Genomic DNA, 20,825 nt, shown 5'->3' on the forward strand with positions numbered 1-20,825 from the left:
AATATCCACTTTATCTCCTTTGTCCTTCTGTTTCTGGGGTCTTCGCATAAGATGCTGACATGAAGAAGAAGAAAAAAAAAACAACTCACAAGCTCGCCAACTAAGACTCCCCACTGGGGAATTATCTGATTAGCCACTCTAACATGGCCTTGTAAGCAAGACCGGGGATCCCTGAACCCTGCTAGAGCCCTGGCTCCCATTGTATTTCTCTCTCTTGTTATATAGCTCTCTTCCCAGCTTCCCATTGGAATCCTGGAGCTTGCAGCTACTTGATGCTTTTCATTTCATGGAAAGCTAAGTCAGCCATTCATTTAGGTCCTTGGGAGCCCAAATACTTCTGTCGTCATTGATTTAATCCTTTGTTGTTTTTTTTTTTTAATTTCCTTGCTTTGTACCTGGACATTCCACTTTGGCAGCAGCTCAGGAGGTTAATCCCATTGACCAACTTAAAGCGTGTGGTGAAAGGCGACTCAGAGTACCCAGGAGATCAAATGGGCCGTGAGGGTCTCTACAGTGCTTGGCACTAGGGGGCCTTTCAAACCTAATGCCAAGGAACTGGCTGATTTAACCGCTTGCTTGAGGGATTAAAAGGGCAACCCTGTATCCAAGACTCCCTGGGAAGTTAGAACAACAGCTCAGCTTTAGCCTCTGCTTCGCGAATTGGTTCAGGAAACAACCATTGTAACTTGATTCGGGGGTGCAAGTGCCGGGAAACTGGAGCCCAACTGCCACCCTGGCTTCCCAGAGCTCGATTCAAAGGCTCCGGTGTAAACCACATTCATAAAAGAAGACGTTATAGTCTCAAAGGGGTTGCCTTTCCTGCCCACCACTGTGCCATGCTTGAAGCAATATGCATTTAAGTGTGGTGCGCTGGGTGGTAGGCACAGATGCTCCCACCAACTTAGCACTCAGCTGACTGGCAGCTCTCGCTGGGTATTGTTAAAGGGCCATGGACAAAGCCTGACAAGCCAGCCAATCAGAACCAATGGGAATAAGCTAAGCAGTGGCCCAGATCTGACCAGAACCTCGCTTACTAGCTGACCTATGTTCTCTCCATTCAGGGAAGCCTGGAAATAAGGGCCAAAGAGGAGACATAGGTCAACCTGGGTCAACCGGAAAACGAGGTCTACCCGGGATAAAAGGCCTTCCTGGTTCTCAAGGGTCAGCTGGTTTCCTGGGAAGCCCGGGTTTGCCAGGAGTCACTGGGTTGCCAGGCATCCCAGGCCAAAAGGGTAAGTGAAGTAATTGGGAAGATCAGTGAAGTGGGCAGGGGCTACCTGAAAGGAGCCTTCATCCTGACCTACCCAAATGGCTCCCTCCTCTCTACCCTGGAGCAGAAGGTCGGCAGGGCTTTCTGTAGCAAGATCTTTAGACCAGAATGGTACTAAAGGAAGGCAGTCACCTAATGTGAGTTACTCAAACTACTTGCTATGTGGAACAGTGAGGTGATGGACATGGCCAGAAAGGGCCAGAGCAGTAACAGCTACATCTAGTTCACTCCGCATGACACCGTACCAAGGAGCCTGACAGAGCTCACTTCTTATCCTTGTCATTGCAGGGCTTAGGTGTGTGGCATCTCTTTTTTAAACAGGAGAAAATGCCTAGTCTCAGGGCAGGACACACAAGTGGTTAGCACAAAGGGGCAAAGATGGGCTTATCTCTTTGCCTCTTTGCCTCCTGAACCCAGGTGAGGGTTTTGTTTTTTGGGATTTTTTTTTTGGGGGGGGTTGACACGTGCTCTGAATTTAATGACGTAAAACAACCCACATTATCACTTTTTCTCTCATGCTTAGTGCTGTGTGCTTGTTCAGAGAGCCCTTGAATGTGTAATAACTAACCAGTTTGGTAAAACACTTAAAGTTTAGAGTTAGAGAAACCTGTGTTCAAATCCCTTCTCTGCAACTTCTTAGCTCTGTGACATTGGACAAGTAATTAGAGCTTTCTGTGCCCCCCTTTGTCTCCTTGTATGTACTGCAGACATGATAAAGAAGGTCTTGCTTTTCAACAGGTGAAAAGGGGTCCTCTGGGCCAGCAGGGTTTCCTGGCTTACCTGGTCTTCCCGGTATTCCTGGAGCTGATGGATTAAAGGGATCTTCCGGTTCATTTGGAAAGGTGGGACAACCTGGACAGGCTGGTACTCCAGGTGAAAAAGGTGAGAGAGTGGGGGGGGTAGGTATATTAGACAGAGAGAGAAAGAGACAGAAACAGAGATTCCAAAGCAAGCAGTTTGTTTTTCAAAGCATATTTTGCTTGTCAACTTTGCCATTCGTGTGATAAATGCCAACTCTATATTGAACAAAAATTTGAACTTCTTAATTAAGTCCTTTGAAACCAAAAGCCTATTCACTTCAGAGTCAACACTATGTGTGATGGACTATGTTAGTCATATTTTGAGTACTGAAAAAAAAATACCTAGCATCAAGAGCTTGTAAGACTGCAAGGGCTTATTTTAGATCTTAGTTTCAGAGGGTTCCAACTGTGGTCAGTTGACCTTGTTGCCTCTGGGCCTGCGGTGGCACAGTACATCATGGGGCAAAGCTTACGTCATGGCAGCTGGGAAGCAAACCTGAGGAAGGGATAAGAATGAGAGCCCCGTCATCCCCTTCAAGAATCTGTACCCGCTAATTTGAGATCCTTCACTCAACCCCACGCATCAAAGGCTCTCTCACCTCCATATGATGTCAGTGGCTGAGAACCAAGCCATTACTACCCAGATCTTTGGGGGACACTTATTCAAACCAAAATGGAGAATTTTGAGCAGGGTCTAAAGTTACTGATGACTTTGAGGTTGGAGAAAGAGAAAGCATACACAGAAATGTCGAGTTCAAGGTCAGGATAGGGAAGAGGACAGAAAGGCCTAGAAACTGGGCTGAGGGTGGGGTACTGTGGTTAGAAACAATATGAAAGGTCAGACCCAGTGTGACTTTGTGTGTAAACCATCTCTCTTATCCTGACCGCCTGATCTTCCTTCCTTCAGGAGACAGAGGGGATCCAGGGTCAGTTGGTGCAACCAGTCCAAGACCTTCAATGCTGAACCTGTGGTTCAAAGGAGAGAAAGGCTCTCGAGGTTCTGCTGGATCAATTGGATTTCCTGGACCCAGAGGTGCTGAGGCAGGGGATGTTCAGGAGTATTTCTCAAGAAAGGATTTACAGCTATCCTAGGCTTCCTTCCCGTGAAAAGCAAAGTTTATCCCCAAGAACGGCAATATGGGAGGCAACATGGGGTTCAGGGAGGCTACCTTCCCTTTTGCTGAGCGCCTCTTGCTCTTTGAGACTGCCTTGTACTATTGGCAGTGTAGAACTGAAATTTTGACCCACACTCTGTGGTAGCCCAGAAAGAGACTGGTACAGAGTGAGGCATGGATACTGAGCTACTTGCCCAATGCTAGAGCTGGAGTGGTATCAGTGGCCCCTCCCCATCCCCACAAACTAGCTTCCCCTTCACCTGAGATACACTTGCTATATGACTTTGGGCACCTGCACCTAGACAAACAGATTTTTTTTTGTTGCCTCTAGCCATTTTCTAATAGGTTTTGCTTCTTTCCCAGGTGAAAAAGGAGAGTCTGGCATCCCAGGGTTACCAGGTCCACCTGGAGCTCCTGGACAGTCCAGTATCATCAAAGGACTCAGTGGGAGGCAAGGTTCCCCTGGATCTGTGGGAAGAAGCGGATTGCCTGGCCTGAAGGGGTCCCTGGGGATCGCAGGTTTCCCAGGATTGCCAGGGAAAAGTGTAAGTTTTTCCAGATTCCTGTCTCTTCACCATAAGAGAACCTTCACGGCACAGGCACAGGCCCCGTTCCCACCTTTCTGATTTTAGCCTACTTCCCACCCCTTGCCCTCAAGATTACCTCCGGAGCTTTGCTCCCATTACTGGCCCCTTGTGGTAGAGAGGTGGGGTAGGGGCTGTAGAGATGGCTCGATGGTTAAAAGTACTCGCTGTTCTATTTGGATGGCTTACAACTTCCTATGAACCACAGCTCCAGCGAATCCAAAGCATTCTTTGGCCTTTGGCCTCCATGGACACCTGCACACATGGTAGCATGGTAGTGGTATTCATTCTCTCTCTCTCTCTCTCTCTCTCTCTCTCTCTCTCTCTCTCTCTCTCTGTCAAACACACACACACACACACATACACACACAAATTTAAAAATATAAATAAGACAGAGTAAACTAGAGTAGGTTTGACAGATGGACTTGAATTTGAATGTCAGTAGGCTCCATCACTCACTTGCTCTGTGATCCTGTGTACCTTGCTTAATTAACTTCACTGAACTTTATTTTTTTATCTGTTAAAAATAGTAGACTAATAAGCTTCTCTCAGATAGTATGACGATTAAATGAGAGGAGACATGCAAAGGCCTTAACATTGTGTCAAACGCGTGGAATGTTCTACATAAATAATAGTCTGATCAAAATGAATTGGGCCCAGAACACCTGTTCTCCCGACAAGCAAATTAATGTCTTCCAAAAGCGTTAGTTCATCTGACTGAACTAACAACTAACAAGAGAGGAGACACTTGCATGGCTCAAATATTCTCCCAAGTAATCGTTCTAGGCTTAAAGTCCTGACAACTCCCAGAGGGAGAGGGATGGAAAGAAAGTGGGAATGGAATGCATTTAGGGAGGAAGGGATCCTGGTATAAGCAGAGACTCCCATTAGGAACATCTATATCTACAGCAGTGTGCTACAAGAAGCCAGGCCAGAAAACAGGCAGAATGGTGGGGATGCCATTGAAGGTAGCGGGTCACCAAACATAGTGACCTAGGCCATTACTCTGTCTCCGGTGTGAAACACCAACTGGCTGCTTTTTTCCTGGGTCTATCTCCAAATACCTCAAACCGTACGAGATACCGTGAGAACAGCTGAGAGCCACTGACATAACCACTGCCCAGATGCACTGCTTCAGAAAGCTGCCACTGTGCGCAGGTGTCTTTCCCTGTGAATATGGAAGCTACTCATCCAAATGCAGATTCGCGCCTGCGCACTGACAGTCTGCTACCTGGTGGCGGGGCAACCTCTCGTTCCTTGTGGAGCCCTGCAGCAGAGGTCTAGCCCTGCTTAGGAAAGCGAGACTGCTTTTATTGATTGTTTTTTCACTTTTGAGGCAGGGTCTCACGAGGCTGGTCTGGAACTTGTGAAGTTCCTGCCGCTGTTTCCTGAGTGCCGAGATTATAGACATGTTCCCTCAGACCTGGAGGAAGCAATCGTTATGTAGCATGACTCTAGGGTTTTGGACAAAGTGTGGTAGCTAAATACCAGCAGAGCAGACTGAGTGCCTTGCCTAGGGTTCATGTCCTATGTTTTCTGAGACTTAATAGTTAATGCAGCCATACACTGATTCACCAAGATTTTGATTCCGGTAAGCCGTGAATAACATGACTATGAGTAATCTACAGATGGAATATCCTCCCCTCACCCCACGTAAACCCTAAGTATGCATGCCTGTTCCTGGCTCAGCCCCTTCCCATCTACAGGCCTGTCCCACCTAACACCAAGTATGTAATCAGCATCTTTCAGGCGATGGCTGGGGGTTGGAAGCAAGGAGAAATATGGTGAGCATCTCTGAGCTCTAGGCAGAAATAATGATTCCTCTATTGCCTTGAAGGGTTCACAGGGTCGCACTGGGACTTCTGGCCCACTGGGAGCGACTGGTGTCCCAGGTTTAAAAGGTAGGGGACATTTTCTCTTTTGGTGTGTTTGCCTAGACCAACATAAGGTTTTCTACCAATCCATAACTCAGGGCTGGGCAGAGTTGTGTTTAGAGGGAAAATGAATTCGGTTTTCATTTCCCTTTTGGCCAAACACCTTCCACATTTTTTGTTCTTCAAAGACACAACAGTGGTGCCTGCCAAAATCTCTTCCTAGGGTTTTCATGGCAAAAAAAAAAAAAGTGTTCCTTTGGCTTCTTATTTTGACTCATTTGCTTTTAAAACAGCAGGGCAACCCTTCCACTGATGAGCACAGGCCCCAAGGTGGGAACAGTTTCCAGCTTCACAAGATCACAAATGTGATCTATTCTGATCACAATTCAGGACCCATTTACCATCTTCTCACACGTCCTGGACCTAGTGATGTGTTTCCAATGCTGTGTATAGGAACATCTCATGCCACTAGCTTGCCAGAATCCCAGGTCCCTTTACCCAGCGGGTGGTTTTGTCACGAAGCTCCTCTGGCCACATTGAATCTGAACTGAGGGAGGAAAGGTTGACAAGATTATTTTAGTGAAAAAAAATGAACCATTGTTTTTTTCTGACCATTTGAAAAATTATTTTTTATACCTGCAGGAGATCAAGGCCAAACACTTGGCATTTCCGGAAGGCCCGGACTCAAGGGACAGCCCGGTGAATTGGGTTTTAAAGGTAAGGCTGAGATATTTTTGCATATACCTCACAACTGCTTTAGAACTGAGGACTAGAAGGAATTTTGGAGATTAACCCCCAAGTTCTTCAGCGTCCATCCAGGGGATGCTTACAGTTTTCCCAGGCAAAATGGTTTGTACACTGACAAGGGCCTTTGGCATGGCATACACCTAAAACAGTTTTCAACATGAGAACAGCTTCTGGAATCTTTTCCAGCGTTTCTTCATTGAATCAAGTTCCCACGCCATCTCAAAATGCTTTCAGCTTCCTACTCAGGCTCTCTTGTGGAGGATCTCAATTCCAGCCATGGGGCCCTAATCATCCAGCAATTTTCTTGACCTTATAGGTGTTAAAGGAAAAGATGGGCTAGTTGGTGACAGAGGTTACCCAGGAAACAAAGGCGATGATGGAAAAGTTGGTATTGCTGGAGATCCTGGCCTTCCTGGGTCCCCAGGTACTGTGTGCTACGTGACAACTTTATTCTGAAAAGTTATAATGAGCTTCAAGACATATACACTATTCTGAATGTCTGCCTTGAACTCACATTTAGGACTTCAAGGGATTTCAGGTATGAGAGGAGACCCAGGCCTCCCAGGTTCCCCTGGCCATATGGGGTCAATTGGCCACCCTGGACCCTCTGGCTTAATAGGACCTAAAGGTATGTGTGTTTGTGAGTTGGAAGTGGGAGGGAGTGTCTTTTCCTCAACAGCAGATGGCAACTATTTCATCTTAGAATGTCGCGGCTAGGCTGACGGCATGCTTAGAGTAGGGTGTGACCTGAGGATTAAAGGAAAAGGAGAATGTGGAATCTGTTAGAGACCTGGCTCACGGGTTAAGAGCACTTACTTTTTGCAGAGGACCTGAGTTTGATTCCCAGCACCCATCTGGTAGCTCACAACCAACTGTAACTCCAGTCCGAGGTGATCCAATGCCCTCTTCTAACCTCCATAGGAACCAGGCACTCGTGTAGTACACAGACATACATGCAGGCAAAAATCTCATATACATAAAATAAATAAATATTTAATTGGGGAAAAGGAATGAAGAAGAATGGTGGTGAGCAGTTATGAGTGGGGATAGAAGAACGCGAAAGCTCCAAAGAAAAATATTAACAAGAAAGGCATATTAGTTTTCCATTACTATAGTGAACTCCCTGTGGTTGGTTACTTAGAAAGAAAATAGATTCAGGCTATAGTTTTTGAGGCAGTAATTCCAAAGAGCTATATCACTGGCTTTAAGGAGGACCATACCATAACTATGTCATCTCATGGGGGATACCATCATGGCAGATTGTGTGTTTGTGTGTGTGTGTGTGTGTGTGTGTGTGAGAGAGAGAGAGAGAGAGAGAGAGAGAGAGAGAGAATCACAATTCAATAGGAGGCCAAAGTGAGGGGTAGGGCCAGTCGTACTCTTGTGTTGCAGTTCACAGTTACAAGAGTCAGGGTCTATAATAACTACCTTATTTCTTTGTCCTTATTCCTTTTTGTCCCAGGGACAAAACCAACTTTCACTAAACCTTACTTCTTAAACATCCCACCAGCTCTCACTCTATCACAATACAGACCTTGGGGAAAACAGCAAAGCCATAGCCAAGTAAAATGGTTAATAGTGTTAACTTGGTAAGATCTAGAATCAGCTAGGAGACAAGCTTTGGGGACACTTTTGAAGGGACAAAGTAGATTAGGTTAGCCTCTGGGCATGGCTCTAAGGAATGATCTAGATTTGAGTTCATGGAGGTGGTTAGATGCACCTTACCTATAGGAAGTACCATTCCATTGGTTGGAAATCGGGACTGAATAAAACAGGCGAAAGTGAGCTGAGAACCCACATTTATTATCATCTACTTCATGATTATGGATGCAATATAACCATTTGCCTCAAGTTCCTGTTGCCAAGTCTTACTCAGCATGATAAACGGTATCCTCAAGTTGCCAGCCAAAATAAACTCCTTCTCTTTTTAAGCTGCCTGCGTCAAGTATCTGATGACAGAAATGAGAATCCTAACTACTATATGAAGCCATAGCAAAAAGTTATTGCCCAGCATATGTTATCTTTCTTTACTCTAATTTTCTAGAACCAGTTTCTGGGAGAAGACAGCTCAAGGTGCTGGCATTGCTACTCCTACATTCTATTAAAAATACCCACTGTGGGGTAGCTCAGTTGATAGAGTGCTTGCCCGGCATATGCCAAGCCCTAGGTTCAATCCCCAGCACTGCGGAAGCCAGAGTGGTGCCACACACCTATAATCTCTGCACTCAAGTTGTGGATGCAAGAAGACGGGAAGTAGGAGGTCATGCTCGGTTACATAGAGAGTTACAAGCATCCTGGGATACATGAGACTCTAACTCAAACACACAAAAACAAGACAGGTGGAAGGACCGATTTATTTGGGCTCTTGATTTTGGATGTTTTAGTTCCCAGTCGTCATGCGGTTTGACTATAGCAGGACCTTTGGTAAGAAAGAATATCGTGTTATGGAGTGCGTTGTAGGGACAAGCTGCTTACCTCATGGTGATAAAGAAGCAGTAAGAGTCAGTGCCAGGACAAAGTACACCCGTTACCACCATGCCTTCAGTTAGCTACTTCCTCCAATTAGGCCTCACTTCATAAAAGTTATTGTCCACTCAGTAACTTAGTTAAGTTTTGAGTCACATTGAATGAATACATTTCTAAAGTCAGAATCATTGTAGTCTAATGACTTCCTAAAGGATGTGCCTCCTTCAACACTTGGACCTTTGGGAGACACTTTAGATCCAAACCCTAACAGCTAATTAACTGCCACATTAATCTTAAAGCTGCAGTGGTCCTTATAAGAATCATAAAAACCCAAGGTGCAAGGTGTATGTTAGAAACTGGCTATTCTTCCATAGGGTAATGAGTGATGTCTCAATAAAGATAAAGATGGCTAGAGCCATTTCTGATGTTTTCTATCCTCAGGATTCTCTGGACCTCCTGGTTTACATGGACTGAATGGTCTTCCAGGCACCAAGGGTACCCATGGCACTCCAGGTAAGAAAAGCCCTGAAGATCAAGTTTAAGGACATAAAGCTCTTCCAGATGCCTGAAAGAAGTCAGCCATGACTGTAGCATATCCCATATCCTGGTTCTCCTCACTAGTCTTTAGTTGGAGGTTCTTAATATGAGGGGGAAATAGGATGTTTTGTCTTTCTGTGGGAATGGCCTTTTCTTCCAGGCCACAGGGAAGTCAACTATGACAACGTGAGGGCTTTCTCCCGCTGAGCTCTGTCCCCTCCCTCTGCATTTCTTCCTAGGAGCCAGCATCACCGGTGCTCCTGGGCCTGCTGGTCTGCCTGGTCCCAAAGGGGAGAAGGGAATACCAGGAATTGTCATCGGAGATCCAGGAAAACAAGGTTCAAAGGGGAAAAAAGGTGACCAAGGTATGTTAGCCCAAGTCAGACCTTGTAGAAACTGAATGAGGTGTTGGCAGAGGACCAGGGTTTGGTATTTATCAGGGCCACGTGGTTCACAGGGTTGAATTGTGCTTGGTTGTACATCTTTGAATGTCTAAGAACCTTTATATGACTACTAAGAAAAGGATGACGAGCTATTCCTTTGGTTTCCCGGTAAGGAATGCTGGGAAGCACTCTCCTAAGTGCCCTCTGGCCCCTAGTTTCCCCCGACTCTTTCCAATGAAGCGCTGGACCTCCTTTTTCACACCTGTCCAGAGCCAGGATAAATGCTGCTAAGAAACAGAGTTTGTATAACTAGTGAGATTTTAACTACAATTTCCTGAGTGCTCCTTGAGGATTGAAGACACCAACTGGCAGAAGAAACCCAAGACAGAGAAGGGCCTCCTGAGGCCAGGCCCACAGCCTGTACTCTATCAGGATTGGTTAGTCTCTCTCTCTCTCTCTCTCTCTCTCTCTCTCTCTCTCTCTCGGCTTTTCAAGACAGGGTTTCCCTGTGTAGCCCTGGCTGTGCTGGATCTCACTCTGTAGACCAGGCTGGCCTCGAATTCACAGAGATCTGCCTGACTCTGCCCCCCGAGGGCTAGGACTAAAAGCATGCACCACCACTGCCCGGCCTTCAGTGATAATTTCATAAACCAAATTCCACCCTGATCTCAGCTCCCTACACTGCTTGTCCCTCTCAGAAAGTAACAGCGAATTACCATTCTTCAGTTTCCTCAGCCATGTTCTGGAAACCCATACTGACTCCCACTTAAGTGAAGCAGGAAATGAATGCAGTATAGCCTCATGACTTAGAGGATGAAAGGGAGAAATTTCAGTTCTCCCTTTCACTAAGCTGTATGATCCTGAGCAATGAAGTTACATGCCTTTCTGTGAAATGGATATAACAACAGACCTGTCTCACAGGGTTTTTTTCTGAGGATTCTAGCAACAGTAGGGCAATGTGTGTCAAAGAACCTATGTCAGTGTTCTGCAGACGCCCCGAAACCCCTGGGCACTATGCTATTACATGCTACTTGGGAAGTGACATGTGCAGTAGCTCACCCCAGTTTTCATTTGCATAGCGAGCATATATTTCCAGGAACTAGATTCACATATTAATGCATTTCCTGCTGCACTTTGAATTTGGGCAGCTGTTGTTTCTGTGTTTAATCTTTCCATCAGTCAGGACAAACTTGTCCTTTTGGGGAAGTCAGGAGTTTCTCCAGGGGAAGAGCTCAAAGCAGGGTTTGAGCCTGCAGAGCAATTGTGACTTTTTTCCCAGGACATAGAGAAGATGGGACAGGAGGGAAGCATATAGCATTTCTTCTTCTATTTGTAAATCTTGACTGTGAATTTCTGGTTATCAAATTATTCGTTTACTTTAGCTGACATTAAATCATAATTACAATTGCCGAAAACAGCACACATCAAGATGGATGTATTATAGAAACATAATTATGAGTAGCGTCACGTCACAAAGGAATACATTTGGTGTGCTTCTGTCGTTAGATGTTCAAAAATAAGCAAAACAACCAACATACTGTTTAGGGAATGCAAATATTCATGAACAAATTATGATGAAAAGGAAGGAAGTGATCACAGGATTCGGGAATGGTTGTCTCTGAGAGGAGGGAGTGAAGTCTATGGAGGCTACGCAGATAATTAACAAGATGATTACATCTTTGCTTTTCTTTACTGTGGCAATGGAGGGCAGCTGTGTTCATCATACCTGGATTATTCTTTATTGAACCAAATTGTTTAAAAAGAATACCACATGTATTGTACCCATAGACAAAACTGTCTGTCATTTACTCGTGGAAGTAAAACCAACTCAGCCCAAGAACACTCCATTCCCTGGGCTCACAATACCTTTAGCTAAATGATTCGCAATTATACGGTTGCTTTCATACTTGCACTAAATCCTTAGAGCCTACACTTATGTATTTAGAGTTTCTCAGGCTTTGGCTTTGGAATCGGTTAGCAAAACCATCATTTTACATTTGCAGTTCCTCATTTAGAACATTTTAGTTTTCATTAAAAAAAAAGTACATACGAAGGCTTACAAGATGGCTCAGTGGCCACAGGCACCTAAGTTACAAGCCTGACAACCACATTTCACTCCTGGAACCAAAGTTAAGGCTGAAGGAGAGACCCAACTCCACAAAGCTGTCCTCTGAGCTCCACTCATGCCCTGTTGCACACCACTCTGAGCACACACAATAATGGTAAGTTGTTACCAATATGAGATTTGGGCACTACTTTAGGTCAGTAGTATATTTATTTAGCATTTGATGATATATTAGTACAACTGTAAAGTCAAAGAGCAGATAAAGGGCAGGCAAGTCTTCACAAAGCTGACATGGGGGGCTCCGAATCCGTGGGCTGCTTACGCTTATTTCATTTACATGTGGTTTATGGTATTTTCCTTGTTGTCTCTGCGTAATTCGGCTGATATAAAATACACGTCTAAACCTCTATTTCCCAGAAAAAGCATGCACTATATCTTTCTTTTCAGATCCTTACCTTAATTAGAAAGAGAAGTACTTCAGAGAGTCATCGTGACACAGTTGACAATGGACCAGTAGTAACATGTAATTTTTTGGTGCTTACTCGTGTGTTTTCCCCTTGTACAGGACCTAGAATTAACCAAAGCCTGTTCTCTAAATCAGCCTTCGCATCTCCAGTTTTCTTTGTGATTCAGTACATTAATGAGCTATTTTTAAACACCTGCTTCTCTTTACAAGTTTACATGGATTTACCAGTTTCTTTTTAAGGTAGATATGTGATAGGAAAATGAGTGCTAATATTTTTTGGATTTTTCTTCTCTCTCACACACAAAGAGAACCTCAACCAACAGATTTCATCAAGCAGATACGCTGAATTTTCCTATTTGACTCTCCATTAGACTATGCCAGTTAACACATCTGTTCCATGCGTGCTGGGCAGCAGGAACTTCCCTGCATGTGTCGGTAGTTTCGATCTTTCCCCATGGAACACTGCCATATGTGTATTTCACATGCGTTAAATAAATATGTTGTCATCTGATGAAAGTTTTTGTTTTTAACTTATGGTGGAAGTCATTCCACAAATCGAAAACATGTAAAGTAGTATGGGAATCTGAGCAGAGGATTTTGGTTTTGATTTTTTTGTTTTTGTTTTTTTGTTTGTTTTTTGTTTTTTTTCCCCGAGACAGGGTTTCTCTGTAGCTTTGGAGGCTGTCCTGGAACTAGCTCTTGTAGACCAGGCTGGCCTCAAACTCACAGAGATCTACCTGCCTCTGCCTCCCGAGTGCTGGGATTAAAGGTGTGTGTCACCACCACCCGGCTGAGCAGAGTATTTTGTAAATGCTCTATTACATAACTAACTATTCACTTTGACCAAAAGGGAACAGATACCTGTTACAGAGACGTGTGTTCAACAGGCACCTATAAAAGACGGTTTTTTGGTGGGTTTTTTTTTTTTTTGGTTCATTTGCCTAGAAGTGCCAGGAGATAGCCCACAAACAAGGGGATCCATAGTACTCTTGCTGCCTTGGTCAGGGTTGGGTCATACAGTAGCCAAAACTCTTTGGCAACATCAGACAGCTGCTGGGAAAATTTGTTCGATGGACGGTGTGTTTAATAACAACACTTGGGAAACGTAAAATCCAGCTGCTTGGCCATGCCTTCTTTTGTTTATGATTTGGAGAAAAAGCAGCCTAAAATATTTCCATCACCAGTGAAATCGGGGAGCTAGAAATTTCCACAGCTCTGTCCAGATAAAATGAAGCTCCAGCTGGAAAGGAAGAGCCGTTCTCATTTACTATTGTCTGCTCGCTGGGAATGTCGGATGAAGAGAGAAGAGCCCTCTGCTGGTGTCCGCTGGTCTTGCAGCTATCTTAATAGCTTCCATTTTCTGAGTGCACCTGTCCCTCTCCTGAACATGGGAAGCCCACCAAGCCCCATTTTATTTATACTTTGCAGGTTTCCCAGGTCTCCAAGGTCCTGCTGGTCCCCCTGGAGCCCCAGGCATCTCCTTACCCTCAGTCATAGCAGGACAGCCTGGTGATCCCGGGCGGCCAGGCCTAGATGGAGAGCGAGGTAAAAACAAGTAGCCCTAAATAGAACTGACTTTGATGTTTGCATATATGCTTTATATAATGCAGCCCTTTCCCTGATGCTGAACATGCATGGATCTGCTGGGCCGCAACTTATTCCCTTCCTCCAAGATCTGAGGGGCTAGAACTGGCTGCATTTTGCTGAAGTGTTTCAGAAAGCCAGGGCGTGGGGACTCCATGAACAGCAACAAAAACCCCTCAACTAGGAACGGGCTTTGGCTACCTAAGTACCTAGGCCTTCAACCGCTTCCCATATTCCTACACTTCGTTTCTTTTCCAATCTTATCCCTAGGCCGCCCAGGCCTTCCAGGACCTCCAGGTCCCCCTGGCCCATCCTCAGATCAAGGTGACACTGGAGACCCTGGCTTCCCTGGAATTCCGGGCCTTCAAGGGCTCAAGGGAAACCAAGGACTTCCAGGTTTCTCTGGCCTCTCTGGAGACCTAGGGCTGAAAGGTAAGTCTGTTCCACCCACTGTGAGACCCGTCAATCACCACTGCATAGTACGGTGGTCCTGAAGTACAACCTGTGGATGGGTTTCTTGTTGTCTGGTCTCCCTCATCACTATGTCAACGCCTGACCTGTTTTCCTTTGGCCCTTGCCAGGCATGAAAGGAGAGCCTGGCCTCATGGGGACTCCTGGCAAGGTTGGGCCACCAGGAGACCCAGGATTTCCTGGGATGAAGGGGAAGGCAGGGCCAAGAGGTGAGTCTAGGCCAAGTTCTAGGCCAAGCCCAAGCTATGGAGGGAAGGGGTGAGGCATGAGGCTGAGGTTCTTTTAGAAGATATGCTGTCCAGCCACACCACAAAGCAAATGGGGATCATGTTCCCCAACCCGGGAGAGAGTTTCTCTACTTTGGAGAAGCCTCTGTCCCCAACTGCTCCTAGGACTGAAGGGCCTTATTGCTTTGCTGTCATGGGTTCTGCCACTGACACCCCCCCGCCCCCGGAGTACCTCTGTGTTGCTTCTAGACCCCTACCCTCATTTTCACAGTTCAGAAGAGTAACATTCTCTCTGTTCTCAAGCCGAATCCCTACCTAGGCATTTAGCCCATCAGCAGTCCCTGAGGGCTGTATCCCCTAACATGCCTTATACCTGCTCACTTTGCACCAGCTCCACAGCATTTCTCATGCGGCACCCCTCCCCCGAGCAACAATCATTTTCTCACATACAGTTGCCAATAAAAACAGACCATTCTATTCATGGCATTAAAATGAACTAACTATATCCCATAAAATCATGTGTGGCCACTCCCTTTTTATCCTCATGCCGGCCTGTCCCCTTTATTGTTCATTGGCCTCTCCACTATTCTCCCTACTACGTTCTTTCTGCCCCTTTCTCTCCTTCCTACCAGTTTCCTTCTCCCTCGTTAGTCCCTTGCTCTGTTCATGTCATATGTATGTATATCTCTACGTACCACACATAGTATGGTGCTCTCCAATTGTATCCGTTCGTTTGGGTATGGCACACTTCTCCTTTCATTATGACCGAAGAACATTCCTTCGTGTGTATGTGCCATATTGCCTTTGTCCATTCATCTGGTAGTGGATACTTAGACTGGTTCCAAACCTTGGTTATTGCGAACACTACAGAGATAAACCCGGATGTGCCGGTGTTTCAGTGGTGTGCTGCCTTGGGAGTCCTGTGGGTATATTACTGGGAACGGTGCAGCTGGATCATATGGCACTTCCATTTCCAGTTTTTTGAGGAGCTTCAATATTCATTTCCATGGTGCCTGCACTGGTTTATATTCCCATCAATACTGTATATGTTTCCTGATGCTCTCTTGCCCTTCGGTCCTTAAATGTACCCTTTATCCCATTAGAAGTATCCTTCTGATACCTCTGATGTTTCAATAGTTTCAGCTTAACAGTCTCTAGTTTTGACCATCCATTGGTGACTCTAAAGAAGACCCCTCTACCCATACCACCCCATGTTCCCTCCCATTGTATCTGTGCTATTCATTTCCTTCACAGTCCTTCTTAAAATTTGCATGATGGGGTTAATGGTATTTACCAAATTGTGCATTGTTCGTCTTCATCACTGGGCCACAATCTCCATAAATGTCCATCACTGCTCTAATCTCATACCTCCCAGGACCTTAGCATACAGTAAGCACCTAAGAAATACTTGCTCAATGAATTAGTAAACAAGTTATTCTACCTGTAAAGTAGCTGACTCAGGTGGGGCTCTTAGGCTGGGATGCCAACTGCACCTCTGGGTTGGATACATCTCTACAGCATCTTTGGTGCTGCGTTATGACCAGTGTATAAGTTAGTTACTGCTCTATTCCTGAGTCAAGTCTCAGTCTACTATATTTGTAGCAGACATTTGCTAACTGCCTTCCACCTAGTAGATTCCATACTGAGCCATGGGGAGTCAACCTGGGTATGACTTGCTCCCTGCCTTGCCCACAGGGACCCACCAAGCCACTAAGAAGGTCATGGGGAAAGAAGGGTCATGAAGGGTTATGTGGTCTGTCCTGGAGGCATCAAGTGGGAATTGTGAGAACAAAAAGAGAGAGTAGATAGTTGGTGACTGGCAGACAGAGGGAGGGACATCCAGGCTCCTCCTCTGCTCCCAGCCTGACACTGCTATTTCACCACCTGCCTTCAGGCTTTCCTGGCCCCCAGGGTGTTCCAGGACACACACCAATTTCCGAAGCTATTCAGGCTCCTCCAGGACCTCTGGGTCTTCCAGGCATTGATGGTATCCCTGGCCTTGCGGGAGACCCTGGGCCTCAAGGCTCTGTGGGGCCACAAGGTAAGAATGCACTAGAAAAGGAGGACTTCTGGGGAGCTGAAAGGCCTCGGTTGAGAAGCTAAAGACACTGTGGCTTGACCCAGTTCTGTTTTGTTTTTAAGATTTATTTATTTATTATCGGTACAGTGTTCTCCCTGCATGCATACATGTAGGCCAGAAGAGGGCACCAGATCTCATTATAGATGGTTGTCAGCCACCATGTGTTTGCTGGGAATTGAACTCAGGACCTCTGGAAGAACAGCCAGTGTTCTTCTGAGCCATCCCTCTAGGTCCTGGCCCAGTTCTGAGAAGGTGCCTTCATCAAACATTTCCCTTGCTACTTCACAAGGCTCTCAAACTCCTTGCAAGGAAAGGGAAAATTCAGAAAGCCAATGGGGCAGTGTTTATACTTGTCTTTGAAAAGTTCCTGCATCCCAATAAGCTTCTCTGCTGATACAGCAATCCAAATCAGACCAAATTAAACGGAATTAGAAAAAGCCCAGGTTTAATGGATAAAATGCTCCTGTATGATTTTCCAGCCTCCCAGAGAGGAGACAGGGAAGAGAGACTGAAAAACTACATGTCTGTTTTTTGAGGGGCACTTTAAATGCCCCATGGAAGTGGTCTTGAGCATCTCTGGGGGAGGGGTCATCATTTGGTGAGCTTCCTGAGATGTGGCAGGGTTTGGAGAGAGATGGGGGAGGGTGCTTGAGGTGGAACTTGCACCAGAACATTCCAGACTCTTTGGATATATGGACACCAGGGACTGGGGCGAAGCTTCCAGTAGAACAGTCTTCAGAGACCATGGGAGTCTCTCCCCTGGATAGCTTGCCATCTCTAATGTTCTGTTTGGAGATAGAGATGCGTTGAGTGACAAAGGAGAGCACACAATAGTGGAGAAAGCACAGGACTGGGGACAGGAGATCTGGCTTCTAAGTCCTAGCTTTGCTCCAATGTTATTGGAGCAAATAAGTTATTTCTCTCTCTTGGACTTCACATGAGTCTTAGGAGAAATTCTCTGGACCTTCCACATTGAGCCTCCCCTGCCTTGTGAATTTTTCTCTCCTACAGGTTCTAAAGGTCTGCCTGGCATCCCTGGCAAGGATGGACCCAGTGGGCTTCCAGGCTCACCTGGAATCCTAGGTGATCCTGGTCTCCCTGGACTACAAGGACCTCCGGGATTTGAAGGTCAGGTGAAGAAAACTTGGAGACCTAGTCAATCCTATGCTGAATTTGCCACTATGAGGGGGCTTGCAGGCTGAGTTCTTGTCTCCCTTGATGTTCTATTGCTGTGCAGAGACACCATGACCAAGGCAACGGTTACAAAAGAAAGCATTTAACTGGGGGCTTGCTTACTGTTTCAGAGATTAGTTCATTATAGTCATGGACTGAGCACAGTAGCTGGAGGGTAAGCACCTGAGCAGCAGCTGAGAGCTACACCCTGATGAGAGAGAGAGAGAGAGAGAGAGAGAGAGAGAGAGAGAGAGAGAGAGAGAGAGAAACCCTCCGCTGAGTTTAAGCTTTTGAAACCCACCTTCAGAGACACACTTCCTCCATAGGAGGGAGGGAGGGAGGGAGGGAGGGAGGGAGGGAGGGAGGGAGGGAGGGAGGGAGGGAGGGAGAGAAACCCTCAACTGGATTTAAGCTTTTGAAAGGCACCCTCAGAGACAGACTTCCTCCAACTAGGCCACACCTCCTCATCTTTCTCAAATAGCGCCACTCCCTGGTGACTAAGCATTAAACTGTATAAGCGTGTGGTGGCCATTCTTATCCAGAGCACCGCATTGCCCTTCTACCCTGCACAGTGCACAGCCTCCAGTCTATGAAAGGAAGTCCTGCAGGACTCAGGAAGGCAACACACTCTTCCAAATCTTCGTCAAATCCTTGCCTGGGCTCTCCAGCTTTGTTTTGGACCAGTGTCTTGCTGCACAGCCCTGTTTGCCCTCAAACTCACTGTGTGACACAGGCTTACTTCATACTCCTGATCTTCCCGGCTTTTCATGTCTTTTTGTCTTACTCTGACATTGATGGAGAGGTAGCTCAAGTAGTACTGTTGGAGATGAGTTAAGTCTGCCAATTGTTTTACTACTTATCTTTTCTACCAAGGACAACAAATCGTTTGTCCTTGGTAGAGAATACTTCCAAGGCTCAGTAGCAAAGCGTTGCAGTTCATGACCAAGAGAGGAAAATGAAGCTTTATCCTTCTAAAGCTAATGTTATTTATAATACTTCTGATCTGGCAGCTAGTTATGTCCTGTGAGAGTTCAAGGCTGTGCATGAGAAGGTTTCCTCTACACTCACTCTTAGACTCCAAGGCCAAGTGGCTAGAAAGGGGTAATGGCGTCCTCTTTCAAAACAGGAACTGTGTATCTGGGCACACGTGAGTTGGTGTTCTAGCTTGCTGATCTTGTAGCTATGGCAGCTCAGGGCTCAGTTTCTCCATCTGAAGAGTAGACTGATCATAGTTCCAGCTCCTGGAAACACCAGGATCATGTGGCTCGGTACATATATATGATGTGCCTTACACAATGTTTAGGACCAAGAGTGGCTAGGGTCACTGTCATCTGTGCCATACTTACTTGTATGTTCTTTTCTTCTCAGGTGCTCCGGGGCAGCAGGGTCCCTTTGGGAGGCCTGGGATGCCAGGGCACAGTGTGCAAGTGGGCTACACACTGGTCAAACACAGTCAGTCAGAACAGGTGCCACTATGCCCCGTCGGGATGAGCCGGCTGTGGGTGGGTTACAGCTTACTGTTCGTGGAGGGGCAGGAGAAAGCCCATAACCAGGACCTGGGTAAGTACTAGCTCTGACATCCAGTCCTTGTTACCTGTCCCTACAAGGACTGAGAACTGACCTCTTATGTTTTCCCAGCCCCTTAGACCTGTGGTTGTGAAGTCGGCCACAAGCACCAGCTCTGGGGTCAAAAGGAATTTGACCCGAAGTCCTACCACTTCAAAGCCACATACACTAGCTAAATTATTCAACCTCCCCAAGCTTTTATACTCCCTTAATGGGGCTGAACTATTTCTAGTACGTGTCACATAGAGTGGTGTAAGGAATTCATGAATCACATAATGTAAAATATATTTAAGCCTCCATTAAGTATCAGTGATTAGTTATAACAATAGTAGCATGACCTGCAGAGCAGCGGTGATTACTCCAGGATTAATTGCATTAGCAGCAGGTGGGCTAACTCTTAAATGTGAATTCCATCTATTAAATATTGGTTTGACAAAGCAGATTAATTAGGGAGTGATTATTCACTTTATCAAGAGATTCTCATCATTATTCAACTCTCCTGGTATATTTATGAAATGATTTGATCCTCGGGCTCTGGTACGTGCCAGAGTCACCCGACTGTTGGAGAGAGCTGTCGTGCTCTGGGAAAGCATTTAGGTGGAAAGTCACATCGTCAGCTACTCAGGCCCTGTGCCCCTGCCCTTTGGCCACCACTTACCTGATCCTTGCCCATCTTCTCTTCCCAGGGTTTGCTGGCTCCTGCCTGCCCCGATTCAGCACCATGCCATTCATCTATTGCAACATCAATGAAGTGTGCCACTACGCCAGACGCAATGATAAATCCTACTGGCTCTCCACGACTGCCCCCATTCCCATGATGCCTGTGGGTCAGACCCAGATTCCCCAGTACATCAGCCGCTGCTCTGTTTGTGAGGCACCCTCGCAAGCAATTGCTGTGCACAGCCAAGACATCACCATCCCACAGTGCCCTTTGGGCTGGCGCAGCCTCTGGATCGGCTACTCCTTCCTCATGGTAAGGCCTTGAACCATTCTGTCCCCGAGTGAAGACACAGAGATAGACGGTGGGAGAGACTCGCTCAGGGCAGGCTTTCCCATGGATCCCAGGCTCCAGGGACACTTAGAATTCAACATGAAGAGAGATGAAGGTGGGAATTACAACCCCTTGTGGTTGTGGGGGAAAGAGAGCAATTTGAACCTGGTGTTCTGGACTGAGAACATGGATGAGTTGCAAGCCAAGGCCCTACTCTGTGTGTTCTTCCGTTTTGTCACTATCAAAGGAAGAATATAACACATTATAATCTGAGCAGACACTCAGGGAAATGCTGTCCTCAACTGAGGCCAGCGCATAACAGTACCGTTGAGGCTGAGCATAATATTCTTTGCCTTGCTACCTACCCTCCCAGATCTCTTTTTAAAGACTTCACATGAAGGCACGCTCCACAGGCATGGTTTTTGT

At 46.1% G+C, this 20,825-nt stretch overlaps 1 protein-coding gene across 2 annotated transcripts in view; it reads left to right on the forward strand.

Moving 5' to 3' along the window:
• The window catches only part of Col4a6 (collagen type IV alpha 6 chain), a 314,700-nt gene that overhangs the window by 291,512 nt on the left and 2,363 nt on the right, over positions 1-20,825 (forward strand). For both annotated transcript variants that reach the window (XM_048428528.3, XM_085685130.2), the window contains 17 exons: positions 1,062-1,232; positions 2,009-2,152; positions 2,978-3,103; positions 3,549-3,730; positions 5,607-5,670; positions 6,286-6,360; positions 6,707-6,814; positions 6,911-7,018; positions 9,298-9,369; positions 9,633-9,758; positions 13,736-13,852; positions 14,162-14,323; positions 14,473-14,571; positions 16,484-16,630; positions 17,681-17,797; positions 19,211-19,402; positions 20,095-20,381. In XM_048428528.3, the coding sequence (XP_048284485.2) occupies positions 1,062-1,232; positions 2,009-2,152; positions 2,978-3,103; positions 3,549-3,730; positions 5,607-5,670; positions 6,286-6,360; positions 6,707-6,814; positions 6,911-7,018; positions 9,298-9,369; positions 9,633-9,758; positions 13,736-13,852; positions 14,162-14,323; positions 14,473-14,571; positions 16,484-16,630; positions 17,681-17,797; positions 19,211-19,402; positions 20,095-20,381 (2,297 nt within the window). The remainder of the gene's footprint in view (positions 1-1,061; positions 1,233-2,008; positions 2,153-2,977; positions 3,104-3,548; positions 3,731-5,606; positions 5,671-6,285; positions 6,361-6,706; positions 6,815-6,910; positions 7,019-9,297; positions 9,370-9,632; positions 9,759-13,735; positions 13,853-14,161; positions 14,324-14,472; positions 14,572-16,483; positions 16,631-17,680; positions 17,798-19,210; positions 19,403-20,094; positions 20,382-20,825) is intronic.

This window comes from Myodes glareolus, chromosome X (assembly GCF_982192425.1).
Source record: "Myodes glareolus chromosome X, mMyoGla1.1, whole genome shotgun sequence".
In the NCBI taxonomy this organism is placed as follows: domain Eukaryota; kingdom Metazoa; phylum Chordata; class Mammalia; order Rodentia; family Cricetidae; genus Myodes; species Myodes glareolus.